Source organism: Vanessa cardui, chromosome 10, assembly GCF_905220365.1.
Source record: "Vanessa cardui chromosome 10, ilVanCard2.1, whole genome shotgun sequence".
NCBI classification, from domain to species: domain Eukaryota; kingdom Metazoa; phylum Arthropoda; class Insecta; order Lepidoptera; family Nymphalidae; genus Vanessa; species Vanessa cardui.
The window spans coordinates 11,189,908-11,209,670 of record NC_061132.1 but is presented as its reverse complement, the minus strand read 5'-3'; the positions used below and the strand labels follow the sequence as shown (position 1 = coordinate 11,209,670).

The 19,763-nt window shown below is 35.9% G+C and overlaps 3 protein-coding genes across 4 annotated transcripts in view; 2 read left to right on the top strand and 1 right to left on the bottom strand.

Annotated features, from left to right (window-relative positions):
- Positions 1-329: 329 nt before the first annotated feature.
- LOC124533123 (Meckel syndrome type 1 protein-like) lies at positions 330-7,946 on the top strand. Its single transcript, XM_047108287.1, has 7 exons — positions 330-454; positions 552-1,034; positions 1,692-1,893; positions 2,745-2,900; positions 3,643-3,778; positions 4,816-5,051; positions 7,707-7,946. Exons 1-7 carry the CDS (start codon positions 378-380, stop codon positions 7,944-7,946), a joined length of 1,530 nt encoding a protein of 509 aa, XP_046964243.1. The 5' UTR covers positions 330-377.
- Positions 7,947-9,875: 1,929 nt separating this feature from the next.
- On the bottom strand, positions 9,876-14,344 carry LOC124533213. The gene is made up of 5 exons (XM_047108405.1): positions 13,659-14,344; positions 12,447-12,625; positions 11,883-12,074; positions 10,869-11,048; positions 9,876-10,238 (listed from the first exon to the last, which is right to left on the bottom strand). The coding sequence occupies exons 1-5, from the start codon at positions 13,747-13,749 to the stop codon at positions 10,017-10,019; spliced, it is 864 nt and encodes a 287-aa protein (XP_046964361.1). The 5' UTR covers positions 13,750-14,344; the 3' UTR covers positions 9,876-10,016.
- The window catches only part of LOC124533212 (rho GTPase-activating protein 27-like), a 137,359-nt gene continuing 131,931 nt past the window's right edge, over positions 14,336-19,763 (top strand). For both annotated transcript variants that reach the window (XM_047108403.1, XM_047108401.1), the window contains exon 1: positions 14,336-15,565. In XM_047108403.1, coding sequence (XP_046964359.1) covers positions 14,360-15,565 — 1,206 coding nt within the window. In that variant the 5' untranslated portion in view covers positions 14,336-14,359. The remainder of the gene's footprint in view (positions 15,566-19,763) is intronic.

Sequence of the window (19,763 nt, the reverse complement as noted above, 5' to 3'; positions counted from 1 at the left end):
ATAAGATGTAATCAATCACAATTCATGTTTTCAAATTTTTCTTATAAGAGCTATAGAATCACGATGACGAATTATGTTTCCAAAATTATTTTTTATAATTCGTCAACGAGAATATCGATTAATACAGAGTATCAATGTTTTTTAATCATCAATCTAATTGAAGTTTTAGAAGTCAATGAACATCATTGTTATTTGTTGATATATTTGTTTCTATGGTAACGTCCTGAAGGTTTTTCTTGTAATATCAATAATATAAATATAACCTTTCAACGGCTTATATATCTTATAAACAACAGAAAATACTAGTGAAAAGTATTGTTAGTCTTTTTAATAATTGATTTACAGACTTCCATACATAAATAAAATATAAAATTAAAATGCACGAATTTAAAAAACATAATAAAACTATGGGTGTATATTGGCTCAAGCAGAATTTGAAAGACACATTAATTTGGTAAGTTCATTAAGAATAGAATCAGGTTAATTTCATTTGTATAATTTATTCGTTTGAAATATTCGCAGTAATAAGTTACTTTCTTTTAATTTTTCAGTATAAAGCTAAAATCCAGAGAGGAAATAATAACTTTACCGAGTTTTGAGGAATATAAAGATAAATCGTATGAAGAAAACCTCCATGTATTGGATAAAAATAAAATAAGTGAATATACATTTAAATGGCAAGAAAAAGTATTTAGTTCTTATGAACTACAAAAATATTCTGACGCATATAATTGCAACTCGGAAACAGATTTAAAGTACCATGATATGATAAAGGATTCACATGTTAAGTCAAATAAAGTATTTACTTATATAGATGAAGACTACCATCTCCCTTTGCCTATTGCTGAAAAGGGAAATTATAAACAATATGGTGTTTCAAATTTAAATAATTGTTTTGCAAAATTACATTTAGGTGATATGAATGATAATGTCTCGAATTCCATGAAGCATTTGTTCAAAAGTCAGGATCATATTTCAGATAATGATCAATGGATGGCAATGCATATTGTGTTAGATAATTCAGAATACAATGAGTAAGTCTCACATTTTTTTTATCTGTCTTTGCAAATTAGCATAGATCTCTCTAGTAATGCCATCAAACATAAAAGTTAAAATTTTGATTTTGCATAAAGAATTATTGGAATCAACGACCCACACAGGACTAATTTATTAGTTACAAAGCAAAACGAGGAAGGGTATTGGTATACAATTATTGGTATTTCCTTGATCATAGAAAATTAATAAGCTACTACTTTTTATATTTTACTTCTATTTTTCCTATTCTATTAGTTCTATTATAATAAACTTAACATTTACTTTGGGGGTATGGACAAGAGGTTCATCAATTATTAAAGGAATTAATGTATAAAATTAATTTGTGACTCAGCACAAATTTCTTTGCCTAACATTATTATAATAGACCAGAATCAAACAAAGCAGAATTCACATCTCTAAGTGACCCAGTGTACAGTGTTCCTTTTAAATTATAATTTTGTTTAGCATAATTCACAGAATTTCAATTTATTTATAATGTATATGGTCAAATTTGTTGCTATTTTGAGTATTTTTTTAACATTCCTTTAGCAATATATTTCAATATTTATTATTTATTCAAACTATATATTTATTATTTTAAATAAGAAACTAATTATTATAATTGTATTTAAAATTGTTTATTATGATTATTACAGGGAGTCTCAAATTCTTTTCAAGCAAGAATTCAATCTCCTTTCTCTGTATCACAATGTTACCCACAATTATCTAATGGTGTTACCAGATGTAAATAACTTAGAACTCAACCCATATTGTGTTGAAGATGGAGACAAGATGCTGGAATATGGAGTGGAAATTGATTTTGACGAAAAGGGATATGGAGAAGACTTGGAACACTTAGTAGGTATATAAAACTATGTGTATATTAATTTATATTTAATACTTGGTGGTAGGGCTCTATGCAAGCCCGTCTGGGTAAGTACCACCCACTCATCAGTTATTCTACCGCCAAATAATAGTACTCAGTATTATTGTGTTCCAGTTTGAAAGGTGAGTGAGCCAGTGTATCTACAGGCACAGGGGACATAATATCTTAGTTCCTAAGGTTGGTGCCGCATTGACGATTTAAGGAATAGTTAATATTTCTTACAGCGTCATTGTCTATGGGTAATGGTGACCACTTACCATCAGGTGGCCCATATGCTCGTCCGTCAACCTATACATTAAAAAAAAAATTTTTTTTGAAAAAGTATATTTTATTGCGTAAATAAATTAGCATATATTTTTATTAATAAACAAAGTTAATAAATAGTCAATATGGATTGAAGCTCATATCTACATTTACCTATATCAGATGGCACTTCATATAAAACTATGTTGCTTCTCGCCGTCTGTATGCTTAGATATTGTAAATCACACATTATGGTGCGGTTTTACCAATAAACAGAGTAATTTGGGAAGTTTTGTTGGTAATTGTGTGTGTGAAGAAAAGCGGTAAATTTTGACTTTTCTAAAATAACTAGTTTTTGAATATAGAACTGGAAACTTGTGTATAGACACGAATTATGACCATGTGAACGGAAAACGGGTACCTCTATATATATGTATATGTCATCGTAAGATTACAGAAATCGTTAGATTACAATTCTATCTCGTCAGATTGTAATCTAACTAATTTGGTAATCTAACGGTCACATATATGTATATTGCTTTATATTTAAGATTATTTGTTTCCATTTCTTGTTTTGTAGTTGAACAATTTATTTAAAAAGTGGGATAAGAAGCAACAACAGTTATTGAACTTTGTCATGCCGCGTCTTGGAATGAAAAACGTATTTGTGACGTTCGAAATTGTCTCAGCCTTGGGTTTCGAAATGGACAATTTGTACATTGACTTCCAAATAAAGGTAATTTTTTTCGTATATCATACCTACTTATATGTAAATTTTATTACTATGCAAAGAAGACCACGATTTTTTTTTATGGTATAGGTTGGCGGACGAGCTTATGGGCCACCTGATGGTAAGTTGTCACCATCGCCCATATACATTGACGCTGTAAGAAATGTTAACTATTCCTTACATCGTCAATGTGCCACCAACCTTGGGAACTAAGATGTTATGTCCCTTGTGCCTGTAGTTACACTGGCTCACTCACCCTTCAGACCGGAACACAACAATACTGAGTACTGTTGTTTGGCGGTAGAATAACTGATGAGTGGGTGGTACCTACCCAGACGGGCTTGCACAAAGCCCTACCACCAAGTAAATTACGATACATTACTAATCTTATCTTTTCACTCTCATACATCGATAGGAGAAGCAAGAAGCCTTTCAGTCACGTTATTTATTTGGTGGTAGGGTTTTTCTTAAAACTTTCTACCTCCAAACGGTCACCTGCTGTAATTAGTATTGTTGTGTTCTGGTTTGAAGAGTGATCTTAGTTACCATGGTTGGCAATGTAAATATTTCTTGCAGAGCCAAGTCTCTGCTTGGTGAACCTCTTACCATCAGATGTCCACTTACCTTTATTACAATAAAGATATGGCTATCTGGTCATCACGAGTCTGTTTTTAAAATAAATTTGAAGATAATTAAATATGATTTTTAGTTAGGTTAATTAAATGGTGATATCAAAATAATTTTACAGATTCCAGACGATGTAACCGTAAAAGGCGACCTTAAAGGGAGGACGCATGTAAGCAAGTCATCGAGAAGAGATGATGAGAAGTTCTGGGGGTACGGACATGTAGTGGAATTGGAATTGGAGTACGCCACTGGAATGGGTAACTTTACTTTATGAAATTACTAGAATAGGTGAAATTGGGTTTTAGGTGAAGTACCTTGCTATGTTTAGTAAAGCGTTCAAAATGCCTCTGTTGCCAAATTAAAAAAAAATATTAAGGAACGCTTGTGTGCAAAAGGTTACTATACAATTAATGAGTTTATGATCGATAGCACACCTTGGGAACGAAACGATCGCCTCCTGGCTATTTAATCTCATATTAAATTGTTTATATAATATATGAGACAAACAAAAAAAAACCCGCTGAGTTTCTATCGCCGGTTCTTCTCAGGTCAGGGTATTTTCTTTTCCGAATCGGTGGTAGTGTTTCAATTGACCATCGATAAGAAAGTGTAATGGTTCTATATTGAATAAAGTTATTTGAGTTTGAGTTTGGTCCTTTGCCTAAGTTCAAACCGTTCGTGAGATTGCTTTCCAATCGGATTAATAAGTAAAGAGAGTGTCTGAATTATGCACATTATTCTGCACTATAATGTCTTGAGCAATTGTTTGGTCTTAATTAAAAAAGGCCAATATTCAGAATCGTTCAGGACATTTTTTTTTATGTCATAGATCGAAAGAGAACAGTAGGCTTAACTGATGGAAAGTGATTACCGCCGCCCATGGATATCACCCACCGCCACCAGGTCGGCAACGGCCGGCCTTTAAGGAATAAGTACGCTTGTTTTCTTGAGGCTTCAGAAATCAGATCGGTTCAAAAAAAAACGGCGAAAGCTTTTTCCAAAGATTGCTATTTTTCACAATTCCAAAGAATGCTTGTGCGAGGCGGAAAATGTCAAAGTCAAAATGAAAATAAAGATGAAGTTAAATTAAAAGGACATCAACAATATTAGTTAAAATAAAGTAACACTAAATAGTGTGCTACTGTTGTATTTCTGGGGTTGGAGCTCATTTCACCACTAGTCCATTTTGGGGTCAGTGGCTCATTACCATTCAATGCGAAGGATGAAGAGGAAGGAGTTATGTTTGCAAACGTAAAAGTTTTTCAAGTATAGTTTTGCAACTTAATATTTTCAGACCTCAATCCTCTAAAGATAATTCTAGAAACGATATCCATTGACTGGTGGGGACGACATCGTACAGAAGGATATAGCTGTCTCACTCTTTCATTGGAGCCTGGGGAACATAGACAAGATCTGTCCTGCTCGAGACCAGAAGAATTGGACAAAGCGGAAGCTGAGAGCAGAAGGTTCTTTGTCGGTGGATGTCACTTGATCAGAGATTTGGATGTGTTGATTAATCCACAATTGCATGTAAGTTAGATTTCTGTTATTATTATTGTAAAACTGCATTAAGATGGTATGAACTAGACATATTAAAATAACCAATCCGAAATTGAAAAAAGACTGTCGTTTTGGTAGAGTAAAGAAGAGTATGCATATACGAAAAAATATTAATGATTTTATCAGAAAATATGATACCCATAGCATTGGTACAAGGAACAACACAAACTTGTTGCTCCTAGTACTCGACTGCATAGAGTCAGTAACTCCTTTGTGGGGCAATGTATACGGTTTTACAACAGGATCCCAGAAAGCGTTCAAAATGCCTCTGTTGCCAAATTAAAAAAAATCATTAAGGAACGCTTGTGTGCAAAAGGTTATTATACAATTAATGAGTTTATGATCGATAGCACACCTTGGGAACGATACGATCGCCTCCTGGATATATGTATTTTTTTTTTATGGCAGAGTTGGCAAACGAGCAGGAGGCTCACCTGATGGAAAGTGACTACCACCGCCCATGGACATCTGCAACACCAGGGGGCTTGCAGGTGCGTTGCCGACCTTTCAAAAAGGAGTACGCTCTTTTCTTGAAGGTTCCCATGTCGTATCGGTTCGGAAAAACCGCCGGCGAAAGCTGGTTCCACAAAGTTGTGGATTTTCGGACATCAAGGTGGTGCGGGTGAAACTTAGAATTTTGGCGAGATGTCCGAAGGTGAAATTCAGCAGCCGGGATTAATCCGAACAATTCCTCGGAACATTCCCCGTGAAAAATTCGGTAAAAGATGCAGAGTGATCCGACATCTCTACGCAAAGCCAAAGGATCAAGGAGATCGGAAAGGGCTTGATCGTCGATAACTCGAGCAGCCCTACGTTGGATGCGGTCAAATGGAAGGAGCTGGTACTGGGGAGCACCCGCCCAGAGGTGAGAGCAGTACTCCATGTGAGGCCGAATTTGCGCCTTGTAAAGTTTTAGGCGATGGGCCGACGTGAAATACTGTCTCGCCTTGCTGAGCACGCCCAGCTTTTTTGAAGCCAATTTGGCTTTGCCTTCCAATTGACCGCGGAACTGAACGACGCTCGAAATATCAACGCCAAGTATTCCGATACTACCTGTAGCGGCTATCGGAATGTTCTCAAATCGTGGAGATACGACAAATGGTGCTCTTTTGGCGGTTAACGCGCAAACTTGCGTCTTTTTGGGGTTGAAATGGACTAGATTTAGCCGGCCCCAATTCGAGACTTCGTTTAATGAAGACTCGATTTCAGACACAAGTTTGTTCCGGTTCTCTTCGACGTTTTCCCGAGAAATATTAGCTCGGCCGGTGTATAAGGTGTCAACGGTACTGTCGTCTGCATAGCAATGAATGTTCCCGATTTGCAACAAATCATTGATATGCAGAAGAAACAGAGTGGGTGATAGAACGCAGCCTTGTGGAACACCAGCATTGACGAATTTTAAGTCAGAGCATGCACCGTCGACAACGACCTTGATGCTCCGATCTGCCAAAAAGCTGGTAATCCAATTGCATAATTTCCCGGGAAGCCCATAGGAAGGAAGCTTCAAGAGAAGCGCTTTGTGCCATACGCGATCGAAGGCCTTCGCTATGTCCAAACTGGCTGCTAATGCCTCCCCCTTGCTCTCAACTGCTTCAGCCCACCTGTGAGTAAGGTAAACTAGAAGATCACCGGCTGAGCGACCCCGACGGAAACCGTACTGGCGGTCACTAATCAGCTGATTGTCCTCTAGGTACCGCAGGAGCTGGCAGTTAATAAGGGACTCCATTATCTTGGAGAGCAAGGAGGTGATGGCTATAGGCCTATAATTGGACGGGTTTGAGCGGTTGCCTTTTTTAGGGATCGGATGCACCAAAGCTGTCTTCCAGGAATTCGGGACGACGCCTAATGTGTAGGATTGCCGGAAAAGACGCGTTAAGACCGGTGCCAACTCGGGAGCACATGTCCGTAGCATGATTGGAGGGATACCATCGGGTCCGCTCGACTTATGAATGTCCAAGGAAAGAAGTGCTTTACGAACTGCACTTTGCCGGAATTTAACCTCCGGCATCGTGGTATCGCACCGCGGAATTGTCGGTGGAGATTTTCCTTGGTCATTCAGAGTCGAGTTCGACGCGAAGAGAGAGCCTAAAAGATCAGCTTTCTCTTTCGCGGTAAGGGCCAATGACTCACCGTCCCTGTGCAGAGATGGAAAAGAGGGCTGACAGAAATTCCCTAAGACAGCCTTAGCGAGAGACCAGAACGCTCGTTTTCCTGAAGGGAGGCGCACCAGTCTCTCGCCAATTCTGCCAATGTACTCCGTCTTCGCCCTTGCAATCACGTTTTTGAGGGACCTAGAGGCAGAGTTATATTCCTTTTTGAATGCGCTGGTATTTACATTTCATTTATATTTCATTTCATATTAAATTGTTTATATTATAATACAGGAGACATAAACAAAAAACCCGCTGAGTTTCTCTCGCCGGTTCTTCTCAGGTCAGGGGACCTGAGAAGATATTATAATTCCTTTTCCGAACAATTGACCATCAATAAGAAAGTGTAATACTTCTATATTGAATAAAGTTATTTGAGGTTGAGTTTGAGAGATTTGTCATCTCAACTAGTTTTTCAGAAAAGTAATTTTATACATTGCAGCAACTCTGGACGCTGAAATTGTACCATTTCCAGGAAGCAAAATTCAGATACGTGTCGACCGGCAGCGTCGCCGTCCGCTGGCGCGTCGTGAGTCAACGGCGCCGCGCACGTGCCGACACGCCCGCGCATGCGCACACGCACGCACATGCGCACCCGCACGCACACGCGCATGCGCTTCTGGCGGGCGCGGAGGCCGTACTGCGCCACTACAGGAAGGCTAAGGCTACGTTGGCCGCTGCGACCGAATGCCTCCCGACTCAACTCGACCAGTGATATATTCCTAACCACTTTTGGTAATTTGCGAGATACTTTAATTTTGTGTTATCAAGACGCTTTTATAGCCTTTGTGTTTCAATTTATACTGGTTTAGAATTTACGATGACTGTTGGGTGTAGATATTCTTCTTCTTCTTCGATTCTCGAAAGTTCCGAAAAAAGTACAATCTATAAGTGATCTGAATATTTTAGTAATCGTGGATGTATGATATTAAGATTGCAATAACTGTCAAAGTGTCGACAGTGTTCTAGTATTATTAAGTTGTATTTATAATTTAACTAGATAATCTTAGAAAGTAACTGGATTATCAGGGAAATTATTACGTAAAATGATTCCGTCCGATCCGTATAAAATTGAAATTATTGATAAATTTTCTTGTAAATATAAAGTATATTTATAACCTCTACTCTAAGCTACTAACTTGATCTAAACCAGACACCAAAGTATATTAATAACTTATTCATTAATTAACTTGAAAATTAATTTAATATAATAAATAATTAATTAAATCTTTATTAACGTCGCTGGGTTAATTTTAGTGATTGCAAATAATTTATATTTTCTAAAGTAATTGAAAATATTACAATCCATACAAATAAATAAAATCGGAGTGTCTGTTTGTAATATTAAAATAACCGCTTTCTGCTACATGCATTTGTCTTTATACACGGTACACATACCAAAACACACATTTTTAGAATTTTTGTCTGTCTGTCTGTCTGTTTGTTCCGGGTAATCTCTGGAACGGTTGGGCCGATTTGAACAGGACTTTCATTGGCGGGTAGGTAATGTACTAAGGCGTAACTTAGGCTAATTTTTATACGCAAATAATACAAAGTTTTGGAAATTTAAGCGCCCAACTTAAGTTGAGCGCTGACCCCCACTTCATATCGACAACCATATCAGAATATGGTTGTCGATATGAAGTGGGGGTCAGCTTATACTGGTACTTGATCGGGTGTATGTTGCGTTGCGTTTTGCAAATTTCCCACGCCACGCGGACGTCGCCGTCTGTTTGTAATTTTTCTATTACGTGGACATGAATGTATATACGGTACACATGCCAAAACGTATAATTGTAGAAGTTTATAATGTGATGTCGTAAGCAAACAAATTCTGTAGTATGTTTAGTATCAGTATTGCACCCGTGCGAAGCCGGGCCGGGTCGCTAGTTGAGAATAAAATCTGAATCAAGTAATTAAATCCGAGTTATTAATTAAATGTAGGAATGAGTAATTATATTATATCTAGTCTGCCTGGCATTGTTTTAGATGATAGAATAGCTGTTAAGTGATGGTAGAGTATGGTACAAAGCCCTTCTTCCACAAGGTAAAATAATATATATATTTTTAGTAACACAAATCTAATTTATAGGTAAGTACGCTTAATGATTTAAGTAATTAATAAAAGTTTTTTTTGTGTATAACATATTGTTTTATTTATTAAACAAAGTAATTATCTATAATCTGTTAAATGAGGTAATTTCCTTAGTATAAACAAAATCTGGCAACTATTAATTAATATATGAGTAACAAATTTTTTTTGTTTTCTAAAAGAAAAGTCACTTACATACACAAGAACACAGAACGGATGGGCGTTCTGTGCTTGTATATTTTTGAAGAAAAATATCATTAGCGAAATGTTGGTACGATTATACGATATTTTTTTTGGGAGATTTCTATTATTCTACAGATATATTCTTATTATTTAATTTATGACATTTGATTTTATTTCACTACTTTACGTTTTATTATGAATTAAATAAAAAATTTAATATATGAGTATTTTAATTAGTACTGATTACATTAAATTACCCTTTACTTAAGGGTTGGATTTGCAGTTCAGAAAAGTTCTGTGAATAACCTGATGAGATTAGTCTAATCTGATTAAGCTTTAAATTAAATTTGGAACCTTTTGTATATGAGAGTTATATATTAATATACAATTTTAAGGTTTATTAACATTTACTTGTACTTACATTTTTATAAATGTTTAGTTCAATGTTATTCTTATGAATTAATCGAATTCTCTGTTTTATTAAAGATCGATATTGCAATAAAGTGGTATTTAATTGCCTTTGATGGCTTCTCTCATTTGGGCGGTGATAGCGGCCAATCTCCTTGCACGCTGTCGTTTCGTCTCCCTCGCACGCGTAACGCGCACACTCCGAGCGTCTTTTAGTGCGCAATGTGCGATTACGTGCGCACGCCTCGCTGCATCCATTGCTGCCATTTCTTGGCGTATTAGGGAGGTTTCCCAAGAAGTTAGGGTGTTGTTGATGGCTAGACGCTGAAAATATCGAATAAATTTTATATATTTATGTATTATCCGTTCCAAAAGCTGTTAAGTTAGGACCTTTTGGAATGGTGCATTGTATGACGTCATTTGATGTTTGTAAATACCGTTAGCAATCCTATCGAGGTTAGCTATTCTGCCATTGATAACCAGACTAGACGTACTAATTAGCTGTGCTTGTTAAATGTTAATGATAGTTAATAGCTGTACTGTTTGCAACACCGAGGTGTGTTTGTTAAGTAAAAAGAATGATTAACTTTTTAAAATTTTCTCTATGTGGTCGGCAGACCAAGTAAGATGGTAGGAATTTGCTGAACTTAATTTTTCCGTGAGCTTTTATCTGAATCAAAAATGTTTTCTACTGAAATTTGCAGGATAATATAATTCATAAGTTAGGCAATTATTTTGTGTAGGCATTGGAGGTAGCCTATTTTTCTAAAAACTCGTATTATTTGGAGATGCACGTGGTTATCAGTCAAGATCGTAAACAAGGAATAGTAATCGGGACACTAAATTATATTAACTAAAATTGAATAAAAAATTTGACACTTCTCTACCTTCTCAAGTCTATATGTGACTGGACCACTAGGAGCACAATAAAGTAAATGCGCTTTAGTACTCGACCTGCGAGGCATTCCGCAGCATCTCGTTCCGGCGCGCGCTGGCGTCGTCCGCCCGGCGGCGCGCGCGCAGCAGCTGCGCGTGTCGGTGCCAGGCGGCGACGTCCCCGCGCCGCGCGCGCCGCTCCGCCGCCCCGCGCGCCCGCGCCTCCGTCTCCGCCGCCTTGCCCACCAGCTCCGACACCTCATGTGTTAAGTGTTAGGAATGTAACAATCAGTATAAAATAATTAATTAATTTATTATTGAATATAAATACTCCGTCACTCTGATAATCCGTCACGAACGGAAAAAGTTCAAATGCAAGATCATCTCTTCTATGTATTTAATGAGGCACAGCAGTATATACATATAAAACTCTCAGAGGTTTGCCTCATAGGTTTCTCGTTCGCAGTCATGTTATGCTGCTAAGGTTTTGGCCGTCATAAGTTTGACCGTCGACCGCCTGCCTGAAACCAACTCTCCTTGCGAATGCTGTTGTAGTGGTTGGGTATGTTCTGGGCTTAAAATACTATAAGTCACCTCTTACGACACCCAAGGATAAATTGGGGGAGGTGCTAATTCTAATCCAGGACCATTACGGAAAATATGGATGGATATAGAAGAAGGAGACAACCAAAGAAACGATGCATGGATTGTGTGAAAGATGATATGGCTGGAAATAATGTTACTTGTGAGATGACGTCAGATAGGGAATTATTGAAGAAGAAAACATGACAATAATAAGAAAACACAACAAAGGAGGATGAATGAATGATAATATACTTTATCTTTTAAAACTGCGAATGAAACCGTAGACTATACTGACAGCTCAACAAGTCCACGTAATCGTCCGTATATAGAATGAGTCCTGTAAATGTGATACGTGTGATATGTGTGTGTGACAAATCCTGTCATAAAACGTAGGAAACTAGAGCATCTTCTTCTAGAATAGATTTTATTTTAATTTTATAATTATAATGTGTACCTAGTTACAGAGCAAAACCTTAAACATATGTAGTTTTCTTTTGTTACTATTACCTTTTGGTCATCTCTCCACGCGAGCAAGTCTGCGCTCCTTTGCTCTTTATACCGGATGCAGTGCAACAGCTGGCCTGTTCTGATTTGCTGTTCTGCGTCTCGCTGCAGGCGTTTGTACTCGTTGTGATACTTCTCTTCCGTTCTCTTCTGGTTCAGATAGCGCTTGTATTGTTCTGAAGCTTCAGCTTCTACCTATTGTATAACACGTATACATTAATCGAGCTGATGTATGCGTCGCTGCGATCGTAATACATACTTTTTGATAATCTACTGGTGATTTTTAATAATAGGTTAAATATATGTCATATAAATCACAAATATTAGATCTATGACGCCTATGATCTTCAAGGTCAAAACAAATTGACCACGTAGCTGATGCTACCTGTAAGAAATTTGATATGAAGCAAGTTTTACTTCCATCGAAATACATAGACTATTTTTTTAAACAGTACATCTGATGACCAACCCCTGGGCCCTAACATACAAGCGAAGCCTCCCGGTGTTCACAAGTTAGTAATAAAAAACTACTTCCTAGGAATAATAACAATTAAAATGCCTCCAAACCATCTCACGATTTTCCTTCTCCTTAAGCCACAATTTCTGAAACTGTTCCGCAAGATTCGCCCTCATCCGTTCATCTTCTCTTTTCCTCGCTAAAGCTTCAAGCAGCTTCCATTCACGTTCAGGAATGGAATCCCAAACTTCATCTTTATTTGTCATATAATCGAAAGTGCTTAAAAGATCTGAAATGATCATGATCACTACATAGTATAAAATAAAGTCGCTTCTCATTGTCCATCTTTGTATAAGCTTTTATTTTTTAAAGTATGCAGAGGATAGGCAGGAGCTGGATGCGAGTAGCCGGAGAAAGACCACAGTGGCGTGCACTGGGAGAGGCCTAGCAGTCTAGCACCTGTCTAGCAGTGGACAAAAACGGGCTGATGATGATGACGATAATGAAAGGATTTTGGTACAGTTTTTTAATAGAGAGAATGATTCAAGAGGAAGGTTTATATGCATAATATATTAGACAAATACTGGTTATTTTCAAAGATATTACAGATTTAAAATGCAATTTTTGGTCATTAGACATAGCGGTATTGTCTAACGTCCAAAAGGCTGTAAACGTTTTATATGCAGACATTCTCTAGTATATTTAGTATCAGCATTGCACCCGTGAGAAGCCGGGGTGACAGTAAATTTAGAAATGATCTTTAATCCTTATCGTGTAACGAAGTTCTTCCACCGAGTCTATTCGCGTTGAACTCAAAAACTAAAAAACTAATTTTTACAGAGATACATGTGGAAATTGTAGCCCAATAAATCATTACGGTTGATGAAAATTTTGAAAATTCGTCATTCCTGATTTTAGAACTATGGTAAACGGAATTTAGGCTTGTTTGATAGTTGAAAACAATTACTAAACATTTTTTGATAATTTATTTATATTATTATTTAATTTAATTAGTGTGAGACTGGACGAAAGTTTGTATTAGACTTTGTCATTTTTCAAAAGTAAGAAATATGTTAATCGGTATTAAGAATTGTTAGTGAATAAAAGATAACTGTTGAAGCATTTCTAGTTAACCACTCAAGAGGGTTAAATTTGGTGCCTGATAAATTAAAATAGCAAATTGATTATTACGATGTATTGCATTAATCATTTATAAGATTAAATGTTTATCAAACATACATATTATCAGTTCATTATGATGAATATATTACAGGATTTTATTCACATAGATGCAATCTAAATTATAACAATGTATCTGTTACCGCTGGAACAGCGTCCAATTGGTGATTTCCTCGGCGAGGCGCATCGCGATCGTCTCGGCGACTCTGTTATTATTTTATAACAAAACACCATTATTCTTCACTTCCGCGTCTCTGCGCTACATACAATTGTGGGAAATATATAATTGCCGTTCTGTTTGATTTGGCATGCGTTAGGCGTAACACTGATTTCACTTTGACTACGTCAGGGCTGAATTAGTTCGCATTTTATTAAAACCTAATTAGTTCCTTTTGCAGAAATACAATTAAATAAATTAATACTGATATCTTCAATACGTAAAGGAATGCGCCACCGTCTCTATACTCTAACAGGATTGAGGTTGTAAAAAACTTTTTGTCTCTGTTTCTATGGTATTATTGATTAAATTTTTGGCAATGAACAACAAAAATTCGATTAGAACCTTTTTTCTTCACTATCCCCTTACTACGCATAATAATTGACCCACATTAACGTTTTCAATTAACTAAAGTATTATTATGAATGGAGCAATCAAATAGCTACATTTCATTTTTATAAATTCTGTTCTTTCTGTATATATTATACAAATATAATATAGGTATGTTTCAATAAAAATGGAAACAAGTTTGAAGAGAGCGTTATCACATCTTATCAGTAAGGAGATATCACGATATGCGATATGGCAGTCAAAATCATACAACGGGCGAGTGATGACGTTTAAGTCATGGATAAAGATAAAAAACCTGGTGCAAGGAGGCCTGACGTGCTCAAGAAACTTAACGCGGAAAACCTGCAACTGATAGAACGTGGTCTCCTCGGCGATCTGCCTGATCGATTCAAGCCCACCAACATACCAGTCAGAGGCCTGTCCAATGAATTGGCAGTAGCGAAACCAACTGGCTTTTTATCTTCTTGCTTACCCGTTGTTCCTCCTTCTCCACCACCAATCTTAGATAAATCGCCGTCAGACGATGAAGGAGGATCACCTCTCAAGAAATCGTTTAGTTTTCGAGACAAGTTTCGAATCAGCTTTTTCGGTAAAGATAAAATGGATAAGACTAAATGGAAAACAATAGAAGAAGCCAAACCCATTCACGAAGACATAGTTGTACCGGCCACACAAAATGACATTTCAGAGCATGTCAACAAATCGAGCAAGCGTTTCTGGTTCTTCCGTAACAGAGAACTTATGGAGACGAGAGGGAAATCCCATAGGCCCATATACACACGGAGTAAAAGCTTCGAATTTCTTCCAAGAGCTGTGGAAGAAAACGAGGGAAATAAATTGAAGACAAAACTAACGAAGAACAGCCTCTCTTACGCTTTTGGTAGTAACGACACTATAGGTGACACGGCGTCTGTTGACAGTTTGGAATACATAGCAAATGTTTATTACGACAAAGTTGATAACGTGTGTCTGAAGAGCATCAAGGAGTTGCAGGATTCGGACCATAATTCTGGCATGTCAACGTCTACATCAGCATCGAGTGGATTGGTCGTGAACATCTTCAAGAGGGAATCAGTCCAAGATTTGTTGGAAGAGTTTAATAAAACAGTGGACTTGTTCAGTGAGAATTACATGAGTGATTGTGAACCGTATACGAAAACATCGGATTTATCGGTTAGCGAAAAGAGGAAAAGTTCGTCGTTTAATACATTACCTTCGCCAAAGGTATTACAAGTGGCAAAAGTTAATAAAGTGAGTGAGGATTTCAGGGCTGAGTTATCGCAAATGTTGGAAATGAAACGTGCAATCGATACGTCTAGGACTGCTAGGCGCGGTTCTGTTACTGATTGGTTTGTGTTGGAAGACAAAAACCTTCCAGTGACAGTACAAAACCAGAGCAACGCGACGTCTGAGGCGAATAAGTACAGACGTGCGCAGAAGAAACCAATGCAGAGAGTGAGAAGAATTAGTTCAACGAAATATGTAAGTAATTAATTTAGTCCTACTAAAATAACTTAGTAATAACTAATAAATATATAACAAAGAATGGAATGGCATCGAAGAATAGTTTGGATGTGGTCGCGTTTAATCCTTATCTATCTTATCATATTGTAAATACGCTTTGAACGATATAAATAATTACAGCACTGTTGACCTAATTAACAAACATTCCGTTTAAATAATAAATATTTCAAACAATATTTTATTTTCTTCTGCAACAATTATTATCACCATTTATCTAATATAATTTATGAATAATTTTATCACTATCTTAATTATTTATTATTCGCAAAGTAATGCTCAAACAACACTTAATTGTTTAAGAACCATCGTGAAATGATTATTAGGTAAACGATACACCTTTAATAAGTTGAAAATCTACGACTAATCCAGAACATCTATTTAGTATATTTAAAAAGCTTTTTTTATGATTATAATTTGGGCAATGTTACAAGCTATAGGTCCAGACGCGTGAGAACCATTCGGCATTTAAAAAAAAAAAAAATTGAGGGTATAAAAATCGTTTGACCGATCACCATTAAAATTAGAGTATGGATGATTTATAATAGTAACTAATATGATGTAACTCCCCACTACCACACTGTGCTGCAGCACATCAAGTTCTATATCTTTAAATCACCATGACAACATGTATGTACACAGACCAGACAATATTGCCGGGTTTTGCTAGTACAGTACAGCGCTGTAATACTCGCTAATCAAGCGATTTATTCGCCCATACCGTAGCATATCAAACCCAAGTTTGAGAATGTTTCTAAAATATATATAACTGAACATTTCCACCCGGATTGATCAGCTGATAACTTGCCCTTAGTAAAGTAAAGTAACAGCCTCTAAATTTCTCACTGCTGTGATAAGGCCTCCTCTTCCATTAAGGGTTTGGTATATATACCACGCTGTTCCAATGGTTGGTGGAATGCACATGTGGCAGAATTTCGATGAAATTCGACACATGCAACCTCCATGTGTCATTTTCAATTTCATTTCCTCACCATGTTTTCCTTCACCGCCGAGCACGAGATGAATTATAAACACAAATTAAGTACATGTGAGTGGTGCTTGCCTGGGTTTGAACCCGCAATCATCGGTTACGATGTACGCGTTCTAACCACTGGGCCATCTCAGCATTGCCCTTAGTATTTTGGTTTATTCTTTTCGTTTGAAATTTTATTATTATATAAAACAATTTTGACGCGTATGTTATTTTGTAAACTAGCAATGCTATCAGTCGAGTGTGCCAGATAAGAACAATAGACGGCACTTTTGGTACACTGCGATAACATCATTACTTTTTCCTTCATCTTTTTATATTTCGCTGTGATTTCATATATTTACAGCGTATTTTGTTATTAACTTGTTCACTTGGTATGGTCCCATAGGAATATTCTTTAACTCAGTATCTTCGCACGGGTGCAATGCTGATACTAAATATAATACAGATTTTTTCTTGTTACTTTACTATATTGTACATGTATTATATACAAACACCTTTCTCTCAAATAACTCTATCCATTAAAAGAAACCGAATCAAAATCCGTTGCGTAATTTTAAAGATCTAAGCGTACATAGGGACAGACAATGGAAAGCGACTTTGTATTATACTATGTAATGATGATAATGTTGAAAAACATATAGTTATTTTAATGCTTTAATTGTTACATTGATAATCAATGACGCTTATCACTTTCTTGACATTTCCTAACCACGTTATGGAGTGAGTTTCGAGATTCTTGTTACAGAATAGTTCAACTGATGGGAATTATTAATTGTCTGTATTTCTTTAATATGAAATAATACCTTCAGTATCATTTACGCTCCCACGCTTTAGGATAGTTAACAAAGAGATCTCGTAATGTTAACATACAATATATTGTGTAAAAGTAAGATAAGATAATTTATATTATTATATGTTGGTTTAGCATTTTTGGTTGTAAATATTTATTAAACAATGGCAGCGCTGTAAATACCAATAAACATAAAGAATAAAATATTTCGTTTAAAATTAAACTAGCCAGTTAGTCTAGAACACGATACAAAGCGGTGTTACATTAAAAGGTACCTATACTTAACTTTTTTTTGTCGCATAGTCTCTATAGGGCTAGGGTTATTTTGCCAATTTCACGTGTGATTATTATCTATCGATATTAATAGTAAACATAGCAAAATACCTTTATTTCGCTATTCCTAGTACTTTAAGACCATCGTAAATTATTGTTTTTTTTTTTTTATCAAAATGTACTATTTACAAAATGACTTATCGCTGTGTCATATAAAGTCATATAAAACTAAGGGTTTAAGGTTATGTACAATATTCTTATTATTTTTAAAATACAAACTAAATGTATAATGGTACTTCTTTGTTATTTTAACTGAGATTATTTAAGAAAGAAAAATATATATTTATTGTTTTTGTATATAATACTGAAGATGACGTAGGTACGTCTGTTTATCTTACGTTGTACGAGATTATGAGATTAAACAGACATCTTACGTCTTGGAGTTTGATAGTATTTATAAAAAAAGGCGTTGGCTTTCCTTGTTTATCGAAAATAAGAAATGGAAAAAGTAAGGGCAAGAGGTATTGTCGTCTCCTGCTATACTGGGGCCCTTGGGCACCCAAGAATTTGGAGCCAGGGCCAGGGCTTTTGGTAGATATTTCCTACGATGTACTAATAATTTGCTTATAGCCAGGCCTTAAGTATAGTTTCAAATAAACGGTAATTTTCGTCAATTCTACTTTTAATATCGACTATCATCGCTAGTTTTTTAATAAGTTTGTTAGAATATTCATAGCGTTCAACGTGAGCACAAAGGTGTGAGATGAATCATTGGTTCTTCAGCGCTCTCTCAGGATGGGGCTATGGGCACGAGTATCGTGTGCCTTATGGCAAAGAATGCCTTGCTTAGAATATATAGCGTATGCTAGATAACAGCGTTTTAAAACAACATAAAGATTAATATCAGTACAGCAAATAATTTTCCAATGTTTTATTTGGGTCAATTAAATATATGATCAAATTCGATTCAGATTCAGGATAACAGTGCTACCTTTAACACAGGATTGAACGAAGAAACTTTTTCAATTGAAGCAGCAGCTACATCAATTTGTACTCTTCACATACAATCGATAACCAATTGATAAACTCTATGATACTATCAACAATATCTTGACAGAAAATAAAAATATTATTATTTAATTTAAATATTTTCTAATAACGTACTTTTAAAGCTATAATCTAAAGGATCTGTATTCAAAACAGTGGAAGCGTTTGTCGAAAATTGGCGCCATTTTGACTAATACACGCATGTATTGTGTTTATTTGAATATTAAGGATTAGTATACATGATGCAAATTACTTTTAATTGGGTAAAAAAATAAATTTTCCAGTATTTTTTTTAATACTGACATAGTCATGAGCCTTGCGTATACGTCGTGTTTGAATAAGAAACATTTTTGTTTCAACAATTAAATGTCAAATGATTCGTTTGTTTATACATTCAGATGTTTTCAAAAGTAATGTTACAACTCGGTAGTGATAGACACACAGACAAAACAAAATGCGACGAAACATAAAATTACAATGGAAAGCACATCCTTCGGTTTAATTACTGTCATATATCGGTGTAAACAGATGATCTAAAAATATATTACAACTTTATTACTAGCGTAAGCATTATTGTCGCAGTGATAATGGGACAGTGCTGCACGTAAAAAAACGGTTATGATCTAATTTTGAAGAGCTTCACTTGTAGGAGTGCAGAACATTAAAGAGGATTCTTGATTGCAATTTAGAAAAACTTACTGGCCGTTTAGAGAGTGGTACAACAGCTTTATAAGAAAAAAAAACGAAAAACGTAAACAAAATTACAGTAAATTGTTATCGACGAAAGTCTAATTCTTACTAAACAAATGTTTACTATTTTACATTAAAAAAAATCGTTAAAAGAGGTTTCATCATTTCGCGCCAAATGTAGATGAACGTCTTGCAGTTTACTATAAAATGAAATCAAAACAAAACCTGTCAAACGTTTCAGATTTCCTAAAAAAAACCTTTTGAATAAACACAAAACTTTGAAGTTTTGCGGGAGACCCATTTGTAATATTTGAGGTAATAAATATGACATAACTTCTGACTTATTACAGGACTAGTGTCGTGTT

Excerpts from the sequence above, each read along its gene's own strand:
- LOC124533123 (XM_047108287.1), top strand. The coding sequence starts at position 378 with ATGCACGAATTTAAAAAACATAATAAAACTATGGGTGTATATTGGCTC. Across the intron at positions 3,779-4,815 it reads GGAGTACGCCACTGGAATGG|ACCTCAATCCTCTAAAGATA; the intron begins GTAACTTTACTT and ends TAATATTTTCAG. Across the intron at positions 5,052-7,706 it reads TGATTAATCCACAATTGCAT|GAAGCAAAATTCAGATACGT; the intron begins GTAAGTTAGATT and ends TACCATTTCCAG.
- LOC124533213 (XM_047108405.1), bottom strand. The coding sequence starts at position 13,749 with ATGGTGTTTTGTTATAAAATAATAACAGAGTCGCCGAGACGATCGCGA. Across the intron at positions 12,626-13,658 it reads AATTGGACGCTGTTCCAGCG|ATCTTTTAAGCACTTTCGAT; the intron begins GTAACAGATACA and ends TGATCATTTCAG. Across the intron at positions 12,075-12,446 it reads AGAAGGAAAATCGTGAGATG|GTAGAAGCTGAAGCTTCAGA; the intron begins GTTTGGAGGCAT and ends GTTATACAATAG.